The sequence below is a fragment of the Homarus americanus genome, unplaced genomic scaffold (assembly GCF_018991925.1).
Source record: "Homarus americanus isolate GMGI-L3 unplaced genomic scaffold, GMGI_Hamer_2.0 scaffold50165, whole genome shotgun sequence".
NCBI lineage: Eukaryota > Metazoa > Arthropoda > Malacostraca > Decapoda > Nephropidae > Homarus > Homarus americanus.
In genome coordinates, this window is record NW_024748747.1 from 446,735 (window position 1) to 459,350 (window position 12,616).

The 12,616-nt window shown below is 35.6% G+C and overlaps 1 protein-coding gene across 5 annotated transcripts in view; it reads left to right on the top strand.

Annotated features, from left to right (window-relative positions):
- Window positions 1–12,616, top strand: part of LOC121880416 (ral GTPase-activating protein subunit alpha-2-like) — a 66,770-nt gene that overhangs the window by 34,173 nt on the left and 19,981 nt on the right. For 4 of the 5 annotated variants that reach the window (XM_042387610.1, XM_042387609.1, XM_042387612.1 and 1 more), the window contains 9 exons: window positions 2,604–2,654; window positions 5,449–5,556; window positions 7,214–7,393; window positions 7,759–7,956; window positions 8,599–8,853; window positions 8,985–9,167; window positions 9,592–9,816; window positions 10,196–10,377; window positions 11,284–11,458. In XM_042387610.1, the coding sequence (XP_042243544.1) occupies window positions 2,604–2,654; window positions 5,449–5,556; window positions 7,214–7,393; window positions 7,759–7,956; window positions 8,599–8,853; window positions 8,985–9,167; window positions 9,592–9,816; window positions 10,196–10,377; window positions 11,284–11,458 (1,557 nt within the window). The remainder of the gene's footprint in view (window positions 1–2,603; window positions 2,655–5,448; window positions 5,557–7,213; window positions 7,394–7,758; window positions 7,957–8,598; window positions 8,854–8,984; window positions 9,168–9,591; window positions 9,817–10,195; window positions 10,378–11,283; window positions 11,459–12,616) is intronic. The other variant, XM_042387611.1, reaches the window with a different exon arrangement.

The window sequence follows — 12,616 nt, forward strand, 5'->3', positions numbered from 1 at the left end:
TTAAGATTATTTCTCATACTATAATTTTGATTGGTCACAGTGTTGCAGTTGACAGAGTATAATTTGATATACAGTAAAATCCAGAAAAGGTGAAGTACCCCAGGATCAGGTGTATGCTTTTGGAATGGATTTTGTTGAATAGTTGATTTGGTTTTATAACTCATAGTTGTAATGCAGAGTTAAGTTCTGGTTTACTAGAAACACTTTAATGACCAAAATATTTAATAAAAATACATTTAACCTTTCATTTATTGTAGATTAGCATGAATAATGAAAGTACCAATACATTACAGTTCAATAAAATAAAATTTAATATTATACAGTACAGCACTCTGTATTGTAATGGTATATGAAGTCAAGGTTATGTGCCTGAACTATCAAAAACATTTTCTGGAACTGAATGAAAATTTAAGTTTATTCCTTTTAGAAAATTAGTATTTTCAGAAAATTTGATTTGGGATTTTCAGGGTTTTACTGTATGGTGTAATTAGTATGTAATGTACTTACCTTACTAATCTAACAAATTGTAACTTTATTTATTTCTTATTTTTGCTTAATATTAGTGCTTGATATGATGAAATTTACTTGATTTGAAAACCATCATTGCATGACCTTAGTTGTTGTAACCAGTTATGCATGAATAATTCAGTAAGTTTGATGCTTAGTATTTTTATGTTGATACAATATAGATTGCTGTGTGTTTGATTTAAGAGATAAGGTCAATAGAGATTGCAAACTATACAGAAATTCCAGTACTCTTTGTGCAATTACCATATGCAAATATGCCTTGTGAGCAGTATAAATGTAGCTCTATTTTTCTATTTTACTTTTTCCTTGACTTAATACATTTTGTGGTTAATACCCAGGACAAGTGATAAAATTTGAGATGAAAGATTATGATTTGATGTTTCCTGTAAAGGTAAAAAGATTATTCATGGTCAGAGATGTACTGTAAGAAGTGTAATAAAGTTTACAAGGTTCATCTGTTAACTATACAGGTATCCCTTGTTTAACGATTGGGATATGTTCCTGAAAAAACTGACCGTTAAGTGAAATATAGTAAACCCTTGTTATTCGCGGGGGTTAGATTCCAAGGAATGGCTCGAATAGGCAAAACCACGAATAGCAACTTAGCCTGCCTTAGTGCACTACTGTATACATATGCCAAACAACCGACCAGCCACGGCAGTACTCATCCCCTCTTTAACTTATCTAATAATTCACCTTTCTTTGTCAGGGTCATCACTGACTTCTGCCTTTTATGTTTCACTCCACTAGCACTGACACTAGGCAGTCTTTTAGAGTCCATTTCACATAAAAATACTAAAGTTTTGAACCACAACACAAGAGATACTGTGTTGCAGGCAATGGTTGAGTGTAAACATGAGACAGGAAACGCTGCGGGCACGGAGTTGACTTGAGGGTAGACTCTAACATTTTTAACACATTTTTGTTGTCTTGTTTCTGATTATTTGTGAGAGGATTTTCCCATTATAATTTATTTTTATGTTTTGTGTGTGTGTCTACACACACACACACACACACACACACACACACATATACAGGTAAAAGAAATTACTGTCTCTAGAATGAATGGCTCCCTGTCCCAGCTGCAAAAATGCCAGCAACTTTAAAACTACCCTTAGACATTCTTGGGTATATCCAGGGTGTCATTGGTGAATAATCGAGGTTCGCGAATTAAAAATCCGTAAATTGTCAGGGCATGCTGTACAGTATACACACGACATAGTTTAGACTGATTCAAATACAAGTTAGGAGTAGGCATGCTGAAACCCAAGCATCTGGTATTCATCATCATTATCATCACTTTCTGCCATTTTCTATGTTTGCTCTTGTTAGGCATGAATACCTGATGGCATGGTGTCCTGGTTGCCATCAAACAAATTTAAAGCAAGTTTTACAGCTTGATGGCCCTCTTACTTCTAGCCCACATTTTCAGTGTGGGAACTGAGCAATTAGAGGTTTGTTAGTGAGCTGTGATTTTTAGTATTTTCTCTTGCTGGAATGTCTATTCCTGGAGGGAGAAAAGGCAATGGATCCATTAGCTAGGCAGTGTGATCAATCATTTGCACAAATCCATCAGTCATGCATGACTTACATATTATCTATTTTTGTTTTAGGAGGATCTTAGGACATAAATTTTTTGTGTGCAAATTTTATAGTGATGCTTTTATGTAGTGATTTATGCCTCTTAGAATGAGTTTCATGTTGTAACTACAAAAAGTACTGGAATTACTGTACATGTCTCTAGTGTAAAACTGTGTAGCTCATTTGAATATCGTTGGAAATTTTCTATCACCTGTGTTATCACAGCTGTAAATTTTCATGTAGTTTTTTATACTTATGTTAACACCAGTATTATTATTGTTATTTATTATGTTTTTGTACTGTAATTAAATTGAATTATAGTTGTTTTTAAGTTTTCATTTTTTTAAGGATTTGGTAGCATTGTAGGATATTCAAAGCTTTTGCTGTATATGTTTTAAACATACTAATTGCTACACATTTTCCACATCTGGTCCTTTGGCAATAAGTACAGCATTTCCCTGCATGATGAGACTGATAAGTATTTTGCATTCTAGCAGGCAGTATCTTCACCGCACCAAGCTAAGCATCTGGCCCAGAGTACTGAGGTACCTCCTTCTGTGTGATAATGTATGGGTGAAGGGTTCTGGGTTGCTGATGATTATTATAAGGAATGTTTATTGAAAGACCGGCATCTACTGTATACTACTGTTATTAGGCATGTGCACTGACCCCACAAATGAGTGGACAGATAAAGTTGCAGGGTAGCTAATCAAAATGAGCTAAGATTAGAAGAATATTAATAAGTTAGTTGAGCAGTACCTAACCATTACTAAGGAAAGATAATGTTCAAGCTTAGAAATAAATATAACAAGTTTTAAAAGTAAAGGTAACAGGGAAACAATTTGAAAGGCTAATATTTGTCAGTACTTAGTGCAATATTTGAATATGTGTGGATGTAATTGCTGTGATGAAAGAGTGTCTAAAAATGTGATGGGTGAAAGGAGCCTGGTTGTCTTTGTTTAAGAGGAAAACAGTGATAAAATTTAAAGGATGGTTGAGTTTAGGGGTAAGTGAAGGGTTTAAGTTCAGGAGTGTGTGAGATGGTAAGAGCAGAAGAAGATTGTGGGTATAATGTCATGTGCTTGAGTATTAGGGGTTCAGTCCCAGAATATTATGGATCAGGTTAAAGTACCAGGTAGGAAGAGAAAGGTGGGTTATGGTGAGTACAGATGCACCAAGAATGAGAAGACCAAGGAGGGAAGAGAGAGATGTTAAGAATACATGAATGCTGCACAGTATTAAGAGTTTGAGTGTAAGAGAAAGCATGAAAGTGAAGCAAGATTTAAAAACAAGAATTGGTGATTGGGAAGTATTGTAGAGGGAATTGTGAGGAAATATGCAGAATACTATATAGAGGATTGTTGGAATGTGCTGTTGGTGGGGAGAATTGAATGAACTGCAAGGTAGTTGATGTGAATGTATTTTGAGGGGCTGCAGTGTGAAGTCATTCAGTTTGAAAACACATTATAAATACAGTATATATAAAAAAGCACTAGGCGAGATTGACTGGTAGAAGAGACAGTGTGTGTGGTATAATAGTTTTGGGGACATACAGTAATGCAAAAAAAAAAAAACATGTTTTGAGGATTAAAAAAATTGATATCAGAAAATTTGCAACTAAAAGGAAAAAAACTAGTTTTAGAGTTACCTGTACAGGGTAATCCAATTGTGGTTGGGGTTAGTCCATTTTCAGTGGCTGTTGTATTAGCCAATAGTACACAACAGAGAACAGACTGACCACCCAACTGGCTAGTAAGCTGGCAAGTGACAAAGAGGATAAGACTGAAACTGAAGACTGAGGATATATGGTGATACTTTTAGATAAGATTATGATTAAGATTGGACTTCAAAATTCTAAAACTCCTTCAAATTATTGTGAAACTGATAAAGCTTCCTTCTCTTATAAAGAGATTTAGTTTTTACTTATGATAATCATCTGTAACCTTGGCATTGTGATGCTGTGTGGTGAGTTTATAGACTTAGGGAAGTACTTTATTCACTTACTAACATGTGGTGAATTATAATAAACAGGTAGGAATGCTATGTTAATCTTGACTTGTTGTGATTGTTCCTCCATAAACACTGAAATATAGTCATTAAGGTTTGGATATCAGGTTAAGAATGATATTCATTGTACTTAAATCTACATCATTACAGCTGCCAGGTAGTGTTGTGCTGTACCTTTGTTAATTTGTGTAACTACTGGTCATATTGCTTGTGTCTTCTTGGTTTATGTATGTGTTATACCCCTGGAGCAAATGCAGCATAAGAAGGGATTACTTTGTTTGATTATAAAAATAATTAAAATACAGTAGTGGCTCTGCAGTTTAGTTAGTAGGTCATTCACCTCACAAGTGAATGGTCATGGGTTCGATTCACAACAGGGTTGGTTCCTTCTCTATACACTAATCCTTGTGCCCTCAGCAATAAACGAGTGCACTAGCAGGTGTACATGCTATTGTTGGAACATACTTTTAGTAAACTTGCATCCTGTCAGGGGGATGAAGTAGCCCACTAGCTGCTGAATGTTAAGAATCAAAATATCTGCATTTATCCAGTCACCCTGCATCATAAGGAGAGAAGGCTTGTATGCATGACAATTTTAGAAGAGCTGTAGACTCATTGGGATGTAGTGTATTTTTTTCAGTACATGAAGATACACAACATATATATTAGCATATGTATAATTTTGACCTGCAAAGTGGAATTGAAATTGTCCATCAATATAGTACAGTGTTAGTACAGTATACAGTATTTGCTAAGAATAATAGTTTGAAAGTCACACATAAATTGATGGTTCCTCCTAGTAATGGCACTCCTGGACTCATTTAACTTTAGTATTCAACAACATTATTTTATTGCTGCATTGGCTTTTTTACTTTTAAATATGGTATCCTGACCACAGAAAACCCTTTTGGTGCACATATGACTGACCAAGTATATTCATGAATTAGGATCAAAGTCGGCATTTGATACGAATTTGGAATCAGAGATAACATTTGATATGAATAAGCTCTTGCCATAATGATTTAGTGATCATTGTTATACTGTTTATGTGAAAGAGAATCAATGTATTTTATATGGATTGGCTAATGCACATTATATCATTCTGAGAATTAAGGCCAACTTTTTTTAATTATAGCCACAGGTAATGAATGCTGCAGATACTAGAATTGATTCAATTTGATTTTTCAAAAATACTTTATGTACAGTTGTGCTAATTTTCTAAGAGAATTGTATAGTTATTTAGGGAGACTTCCCAAATATGATAGAACTAGATGTAACATTGTAATTATGAGTTTATATCTCAGTTATTGAGTATTGAATTAATTTTCACAGGTTGGACGATTGGTAGGTCAAGTAGCAGCAGATCTACTGCTGCTACTGTGTGACCACGCTGAGGCCTTCCTCACCCACTACCCCGATATTCCCACCAGAATTATCCAAGTGAGTGATAACTAACTAACTAACTATTCTCCCAATTTTTCTAGAGTTGATCAAAGGAAACTGACACCTCAATAAAGGAAGGAAATGTTAGGGGAGAAGATGCTAGAACAGCGTATAACATTTTCTCAAACTCACCTTTAGGTGTAGCTGACAACACAATATCATTTGCACACAATAAACAAGGCAGCTTCTACTCTGTGTCATATTTCTTCAGTTTTATTCCACTATCACCTCTAATTACTTTCATTTCTCTTATTGATCCTTCCCAAAAGACTTTAATTAAGTAAAGAGTGATCACACACACAAGACTCCTCCACTTGCAGTAACTCAAACTACTCATACACACTACAGTGCTCACTGGTACTTTTACACACATGATTCAAACATAAAAACTCTCCATGAAGCTTTGCTACAGTATTTACTTACTGTATCATATGGCAGATGTATGGCATGTACTCTAACCTTTTTGAAGGTTCTCTCTGCTTAAATGCAAATAATTGCTCTGTTCACCTTTGTCCTCTGAAAACTCTCAGCTTCATCTAGTATGATCAATAAACCTCTTTCTTTTCAAATATCTTTCTGTTCCTTACCTATGAACATATCTGCAATGCCTCTTACACATTGATCAATATCCTTCCATATACAGTACGGTACCTCTCTACCTGCTATGCTCAGAAGACCAATTCTTCCAAATCTTTGAACTCATTCTTGATTCATTTGCCATTATACAGAAGGATGAAAATGACCTTTTACCAATCCTCATTTGCTTGCCCACATCTATTCAGTCATGAATGATTGATTATGCATCCTCTTTTAATCATTGTGCTCACCATCTTACATATACCTCTCAACTTACCAGTTTATAATGCTTTACTTCATGTTTTGCAATGTCTGTACCTCTAATCTATATCTCATCAGTTCTCTCCTGAATTCTTTGTCAACTTCTCTTGTGTCATCCAATCATGCTGGATCTCAAAATTACTCTGTTTATTTATTTTCAGCTTCTTCATTTACCATATCTCTCATTACGTAAAATATCTCTATTCGTGGCACATCCCTTGTTCTTGATCTTATTTTTCTCCTTCCACAAAGATTTACCATTTTCTTGAAGTTATCATCTGTTCAATTGCCAAAATCCTCATCCATTGTTCTTTTGCTCAATCTTACCATCTTTTTGCTCTCTTGTTCAGTTTTTCCAATTTCCACTAATAGCTAGCAGACTCTTTTTTGCTCCATAGTATTTCTGCCTCATTTAGTTCACATTCTGTTCTTTTCATTTTCTCACATAGCTTCTATTGAAACTTAAAGTCTCATAATTTCTTTCTTCAACTTGTTTCTCTCTGTTATTTATTTATTTATTTATTTATTTATTTTTATTTAGCTTGGCTTCTCATCTGCATTTCTTTTTCTAAACTATTTAAATAATTCTTTTTTGGAGACAAGCAACTCATAAACAGATAGACCTTCACCCCAAACCTTTCAACCTGTTTTCTTGTTAATATATGATATAAATATTCATCAAACACACACTATTTGGCACACACACAGTTCATATATTGATGTTTTGTTCTCATTTCCTCATCAGACTCCAGGTTGTATTTTGGAACTGCACTTAAATTTATTTATGGAATTATTGTTCTTAATTTTCATTTTCCAGGTTCTGTGTCAAACTCTGGGATCAATTGGAACAGACATGAGCTTCACCACCAGTTCTGAGGGGAAACACCTCGTGCTTTCATCTCTCTTTTGCTTGGCTGAGTGGGTCATGCGCATGCCTCAACAGGTTCTCATTCAACCCACACAAGACAAGCAACCTCTTCTGCAACATGTATTTAAGGTTGGTTTTCTCTTCTCAGAATGCTTTAAATTTTTTAGAATAAAACTCATCATTTAGTTTTTTAAAATAGTGGCTCAAAAATTATAGGGATTATTAATTATAGTGTAACAAGGGGGAGCAGTGGCACTAAACAGCCATATCTCAAAATAGGATGATTGATTTTTCTGAAATTTGTTGTGATGAAGGTCATTAGTGCCCAAAGTGTACACATTACAGATTAGTAACTTTAAACTCTTGTCCAATTGAATTTTTGCATTTATATTTATTGTCCTCAATAGATAAGTACTGTACCGTACTTTCATCCTTTCATGGCACTTGTTATTTTTTCTTTGATAAGTTCGATTTTTATTTTTATTTTTTTTAAGGTTTTACAAGTTGTTGTCAGTGGGAAGAAAAGTAGTCACATCAGATCACCAAATTTGGAAGTGGTGGATTTTGATGGCTACGTACGGGAAGATAATGGCAGGACAGGCAGCATGGACTCCGCCACTAGAGGAGACTCCCTAAAGAGATCATCCTTCCCCCCATCCTGCACATCCACCATCAAACTGGCAGCAAGATCAGTAAGTAAAGTTTTAATATTTAATTTTGCATCTGAGTGACTGAAGAATATCTCACTGCACTCTTATTTAGGTTTACAGTTTCTCCAGGGTATTGTACACACATAAACTTTGATTGCTTTTGAGTGCTTTATTTTTCTGGTATGAGTACCTTGGTGTGAGATGTTTTACCTTGTCATTAAGGTGAACTTTTACTGCATATTGCTTGAATTTTACCATTTGCTCTTACTTTATTACTGTTTCTGAATTTGGGGTCTATATCTTTGTGCTATAAGGGAAGTTATTCTTTACTCTTTGTTCCTTGGTTTATGTTTTTAAGCCCCCAATGAATATACAGGGGGGATACATTTATTTGCACCTGTCCACTAACCTGCCTGTGTGCAAAATGTTTCCAGTGCTGAGCAATAAAAGGTTTGTAGGCTTCTTAATGTGCTTCCATAGATGTCCTGATTAGATTTTCTAGCTGTTTGGTTGGTTTGGGCATTTTTTTTTTTTTTTTTTACTTTTCCTCAGTTTTTAGACTTTGTCTTTTACAATTCTTTAGGTATTTGATTTTAATTAAATTCAGTAAACAGGTAATTTGGGTTAATTATGTTAGGTGGGGGACATACAGTATCCATCTGACCACGACTGAATTTTTTGCAGATTACAAGCCATATCATGAACCACTTGTGGCACTTTCCCCTGGGTGTGGGAGCTCAGCGTCTCTCATCTCTGGTTGTGGAAGGAGATGATGTACCAGGACTCTCTGGGGATGAACTGTCCTCTGAAGTGTTCCTGTCCCCTCATGTACAACTATTTGCACTTAATCAGTCATGTCTGCTGTCCTTGGTGCAGCTACCAGCACTACAGGTCCCCGGTGGTGCAGCTACAGTGGGATTTAAAACACCAAATTCAGAGGCAAGATGTTCAGATTATTTTAATGTTTACAGTTTATACTCTTGACTTCAAATTGCTATAGAAAATATAGGGTAAAGAACTCTTAAGCCTATGCAATAGACATATTGGTCATGTTTTATATTTGCCATCAGGTGCGACTCATCCTGCGGGACTTATCAGGGAAGTTCTCTTGGGATGCCTCGCTCCTTTATGCCCCACCAACTGAATATGTGCCTGAACAGCCCACCCATCATCAACAGCAGCAACAGCCACATCAGCAGCAACAACAACAGTTACAGTCACAAGTACAGCAGCAATCAAACATTTCCCCAGGGGTTGGTATTCTTGTTAAGATATGCTTCATGCTCTTCATGTGTTCTTCATCTTGACAGTGTAACTGAGATTGGCATTTACTGTCTTGATAGATAATTTTATTTTCTCGCTACCATCAACTTTATTAATTATTCCTCTCTTGACAAGTTTGAGGGTGGATAGTCATTGAAATGGGTTTCCTGAGGCCATATATTCACTTATTTGTCCATTATTCAGAGTGTCATTTCTGTAGTATACTTTGAGGAGCATTTAGGGGGGTTTATTATTATTATTATTAAATTTTAACATACAAATTAATCTATTAGTAAAATGATGTCTTATGCTAAATGGGACAGCTTCCCTAATTTCAATATTATTCAAGTACAGTATTGGGGAATTTAGATGACTGTGTAGTGTTGCATCTATTGATATGTAAATATATTTCAGGCCAGTGCAGGAGCATCACCATCAATAGTGACAAGTGTTGGTTATTCTGCACTCGGGGTTCAGTTTAATACTGCTGGGTGCCCAGGTCTTGATGCAAGTCGGGATGATACAATGTCATCTTCATTTGTGGTAACTTCACCACCCAGACACACAGTCAGACACCGCCCACCAGGTGTACTACCAACACACGAGGAATCTGCAGATGATCTTGACAACCTTGATGATGTACGTTTATTTGCTTCTGCACATCAATGGTTGTTGGCAAAATTGACCGGTTGTTCAACAAAATCTGGTTCATATTATTCTTGTAACCTGATTTGAATTGATTTAAAATGTGCAAAGTTAAAACTCTTCCTTTTTAAACATGAAATGTGAATACACTATGTTTGCTTTTTGAATTGATTCACTGTCATGTATTTTTATTGTGTAAAGACTTAAAGTATGTTAGTTATGCTCTCTTGACCACCAGCCTCTTCAAAACACCTTCAAATCTACAACTTAATTACAGTATTTAATGAAAGCACAGACTGCTTACCCAATTTGGAGATGGCTCTATGCCCTATAAATACTGGAGGCTCACATTGTGTATATTCATCTTTCTCAGCTGTTGAGTTATGTAGGACATACAAGCCCTGAAGTTTTGGAGCAGTTTGGTCATGCATTGAATGAAGCTATTGGTCCTCCTCCAACTCTCCCCATCGAGGCTCAGCATGATGCCATCTCAACCATTCTAAACCAACGTAATGTTGAAAATGACTTCTTCAGCAGACACTCTACAGATCCCAAGTGAGTTCAAAGTCTGCAGTATTAGTTACAGAGTTTCTTAAGATGATTAAATTTTCGTTCATTTTCTTAGGTTCTGTTTTATAGCAGTATTTTTCTGATCATGTGGATTCCAAGAAAATTTATCCACCCTGTTGAAAGTTCATATTGATTATATTTATTTTTTAACTTAATTTTAAGGTGATAAACCACAAGAGTAATGTTTTCTGTAGTCAGGTACACTACTCGGTTGGGAATACAGGAGGTCCCCGGGCTACGAACAGGTTCCGTTCCTGAAGGCGTTCTTAAGTCGGATTTGTACAGAAGTCAGAAAACATGCTATGTGCATACCATACTTACATAACAATGTTTAAAATCCCACTATATCATAGCCTAAGTCCTTATAAACATCTAAAATTACTTAATTTAAGACAAAATAAGAAATAGAATGACAAAATACAGTACTGTAAATGAAAGTAAGAAAATTAAGTCATCAGGTTAATAAAATATTGTACAAGTACGAACTATAAATTTCAAGTTTAACCCCGTTCGTATCGGTGGGCGTTCGTAAGTCGGATGTTCGTAAATCAGGTACCCCTCGTAAGTGCTATTTTTATTGACAAGGCTGAATGAACATTATTGTCATAAGCTCCAGATTTTGTTCTTATATTTATAAGACCTAATGAGTTATGTATTCCTCAGCTTATAAATTTGTCTTGCTCTATTTCATCCATTTACAGCTGTCTCTCCTAACCCAGGTTTTCTAAATATATAAGATTAATTATAAAAAAAATAAGCAGTTTACTCCTCTTTTCTTTCATGATCAGTTATTTTTTAGATGGAAATGCTGTTTGCGTGCTATATCTGATAACCAAATGAACTGTGTAGTCTGCTTGTAACTTATTTTTTTACGTGATTTTCTTTTCTTAGCATGGTTTGTCCAAGTGGCCACTGTCCTACACCAGTAGAGTCAAGATCAGCATTCCAACAAGGTCGACTCCTCTTTGACCAGTTGGGTCTAGGATCATGGGAAAAACGACGATCCATTCATACACTAAAGAAAAATGACAAATTACTGCGAGAATTGAAGAATTTAGATAATCAGGTTAGTTGTTTGTAACTTTTGTTTTCATTTAGAATCTAGTTTTCCATTTTCATTTTCTCTATCCTTTAATCCCTAAATTACAGTGATTGTGAATTAATGCCTTTTGTCCCACTACAACAGCGATCATCTACAGTATATAATCAGGATCTTTCTGTGCCACAATTTTAAAGTTAGGTGCCTGATTTTTGCTCGGGTGATTCATTGTGACTCATAGCATCTTTTCCATGCCCACGTTGGTCTCTCCCCATGTCCCTCCTTTTATCAGTAGTGTTTTTGTTGTCATGGAGGAAGTATCTGACAATTCCAGTGATGCGTCATACAGAAAGACTCATCGCCAAAGTAGTGTTGCCTTGACACCCGGAAAAATAAGTAAAATATTATGGAAATCAGAGCACGAGGGTGAGTTCGAAGAACTCGGAGATTTGCTGAGTAAATTTGGAAATGGTAGCTTGTTTGTGAGTTTCAGCAATAGTGGCACTCACAAACTAAGCAGAGGAGAAATGCTTAGAGACCAGGAGGAAAGTGAAGCTGAAGGTAAGGTAAAAGTGGTTCTAAACTTGTTGAACATATATTGGGTAAGAATGCATAACCAACACATGCACGAGGTGTTTGTGGTGCAGGTGAGTGGAGCAGTGGTAATTGCAAAATCATTGTGGAAAAGCAATGGTACAACACCACCATGAATGAACATTTGTTTATTTTCAACCTACCATGTTGATGCCCCATGTCCATAAACCTATTCAATATGGTTGCTGAAAGAAATACGACTATCTGAGGACATCTGTGTTTGGGAGGTACGTACACGGACTGGGATAAGTAGAGTACCAGTAACATTGTCATGACTCAAATCCACATTCCATGTTAGCACATCCTTATCAAGTCTCAGTGTCCATTATATTAAAATAGAAATAATAAAATGTATATAATCATTTCCTCTTGATATCTTGTTTTATTCTATTTCTTATCATATTAAATTGTTTCTGTTTAATGGAAATTTTCCATTAGCTTACAGTGTTGCAGGAGGGAGGAGGGGGGAATGAGGTACTACCTTCAATGCAGCTTATCCTTTTATTCTCAGATTAAATTACAGTACTAATTATATATTGTATGATTTCTATTATTGAAGATGTTTTATCAATTGAGTGTATAGGGACTGAT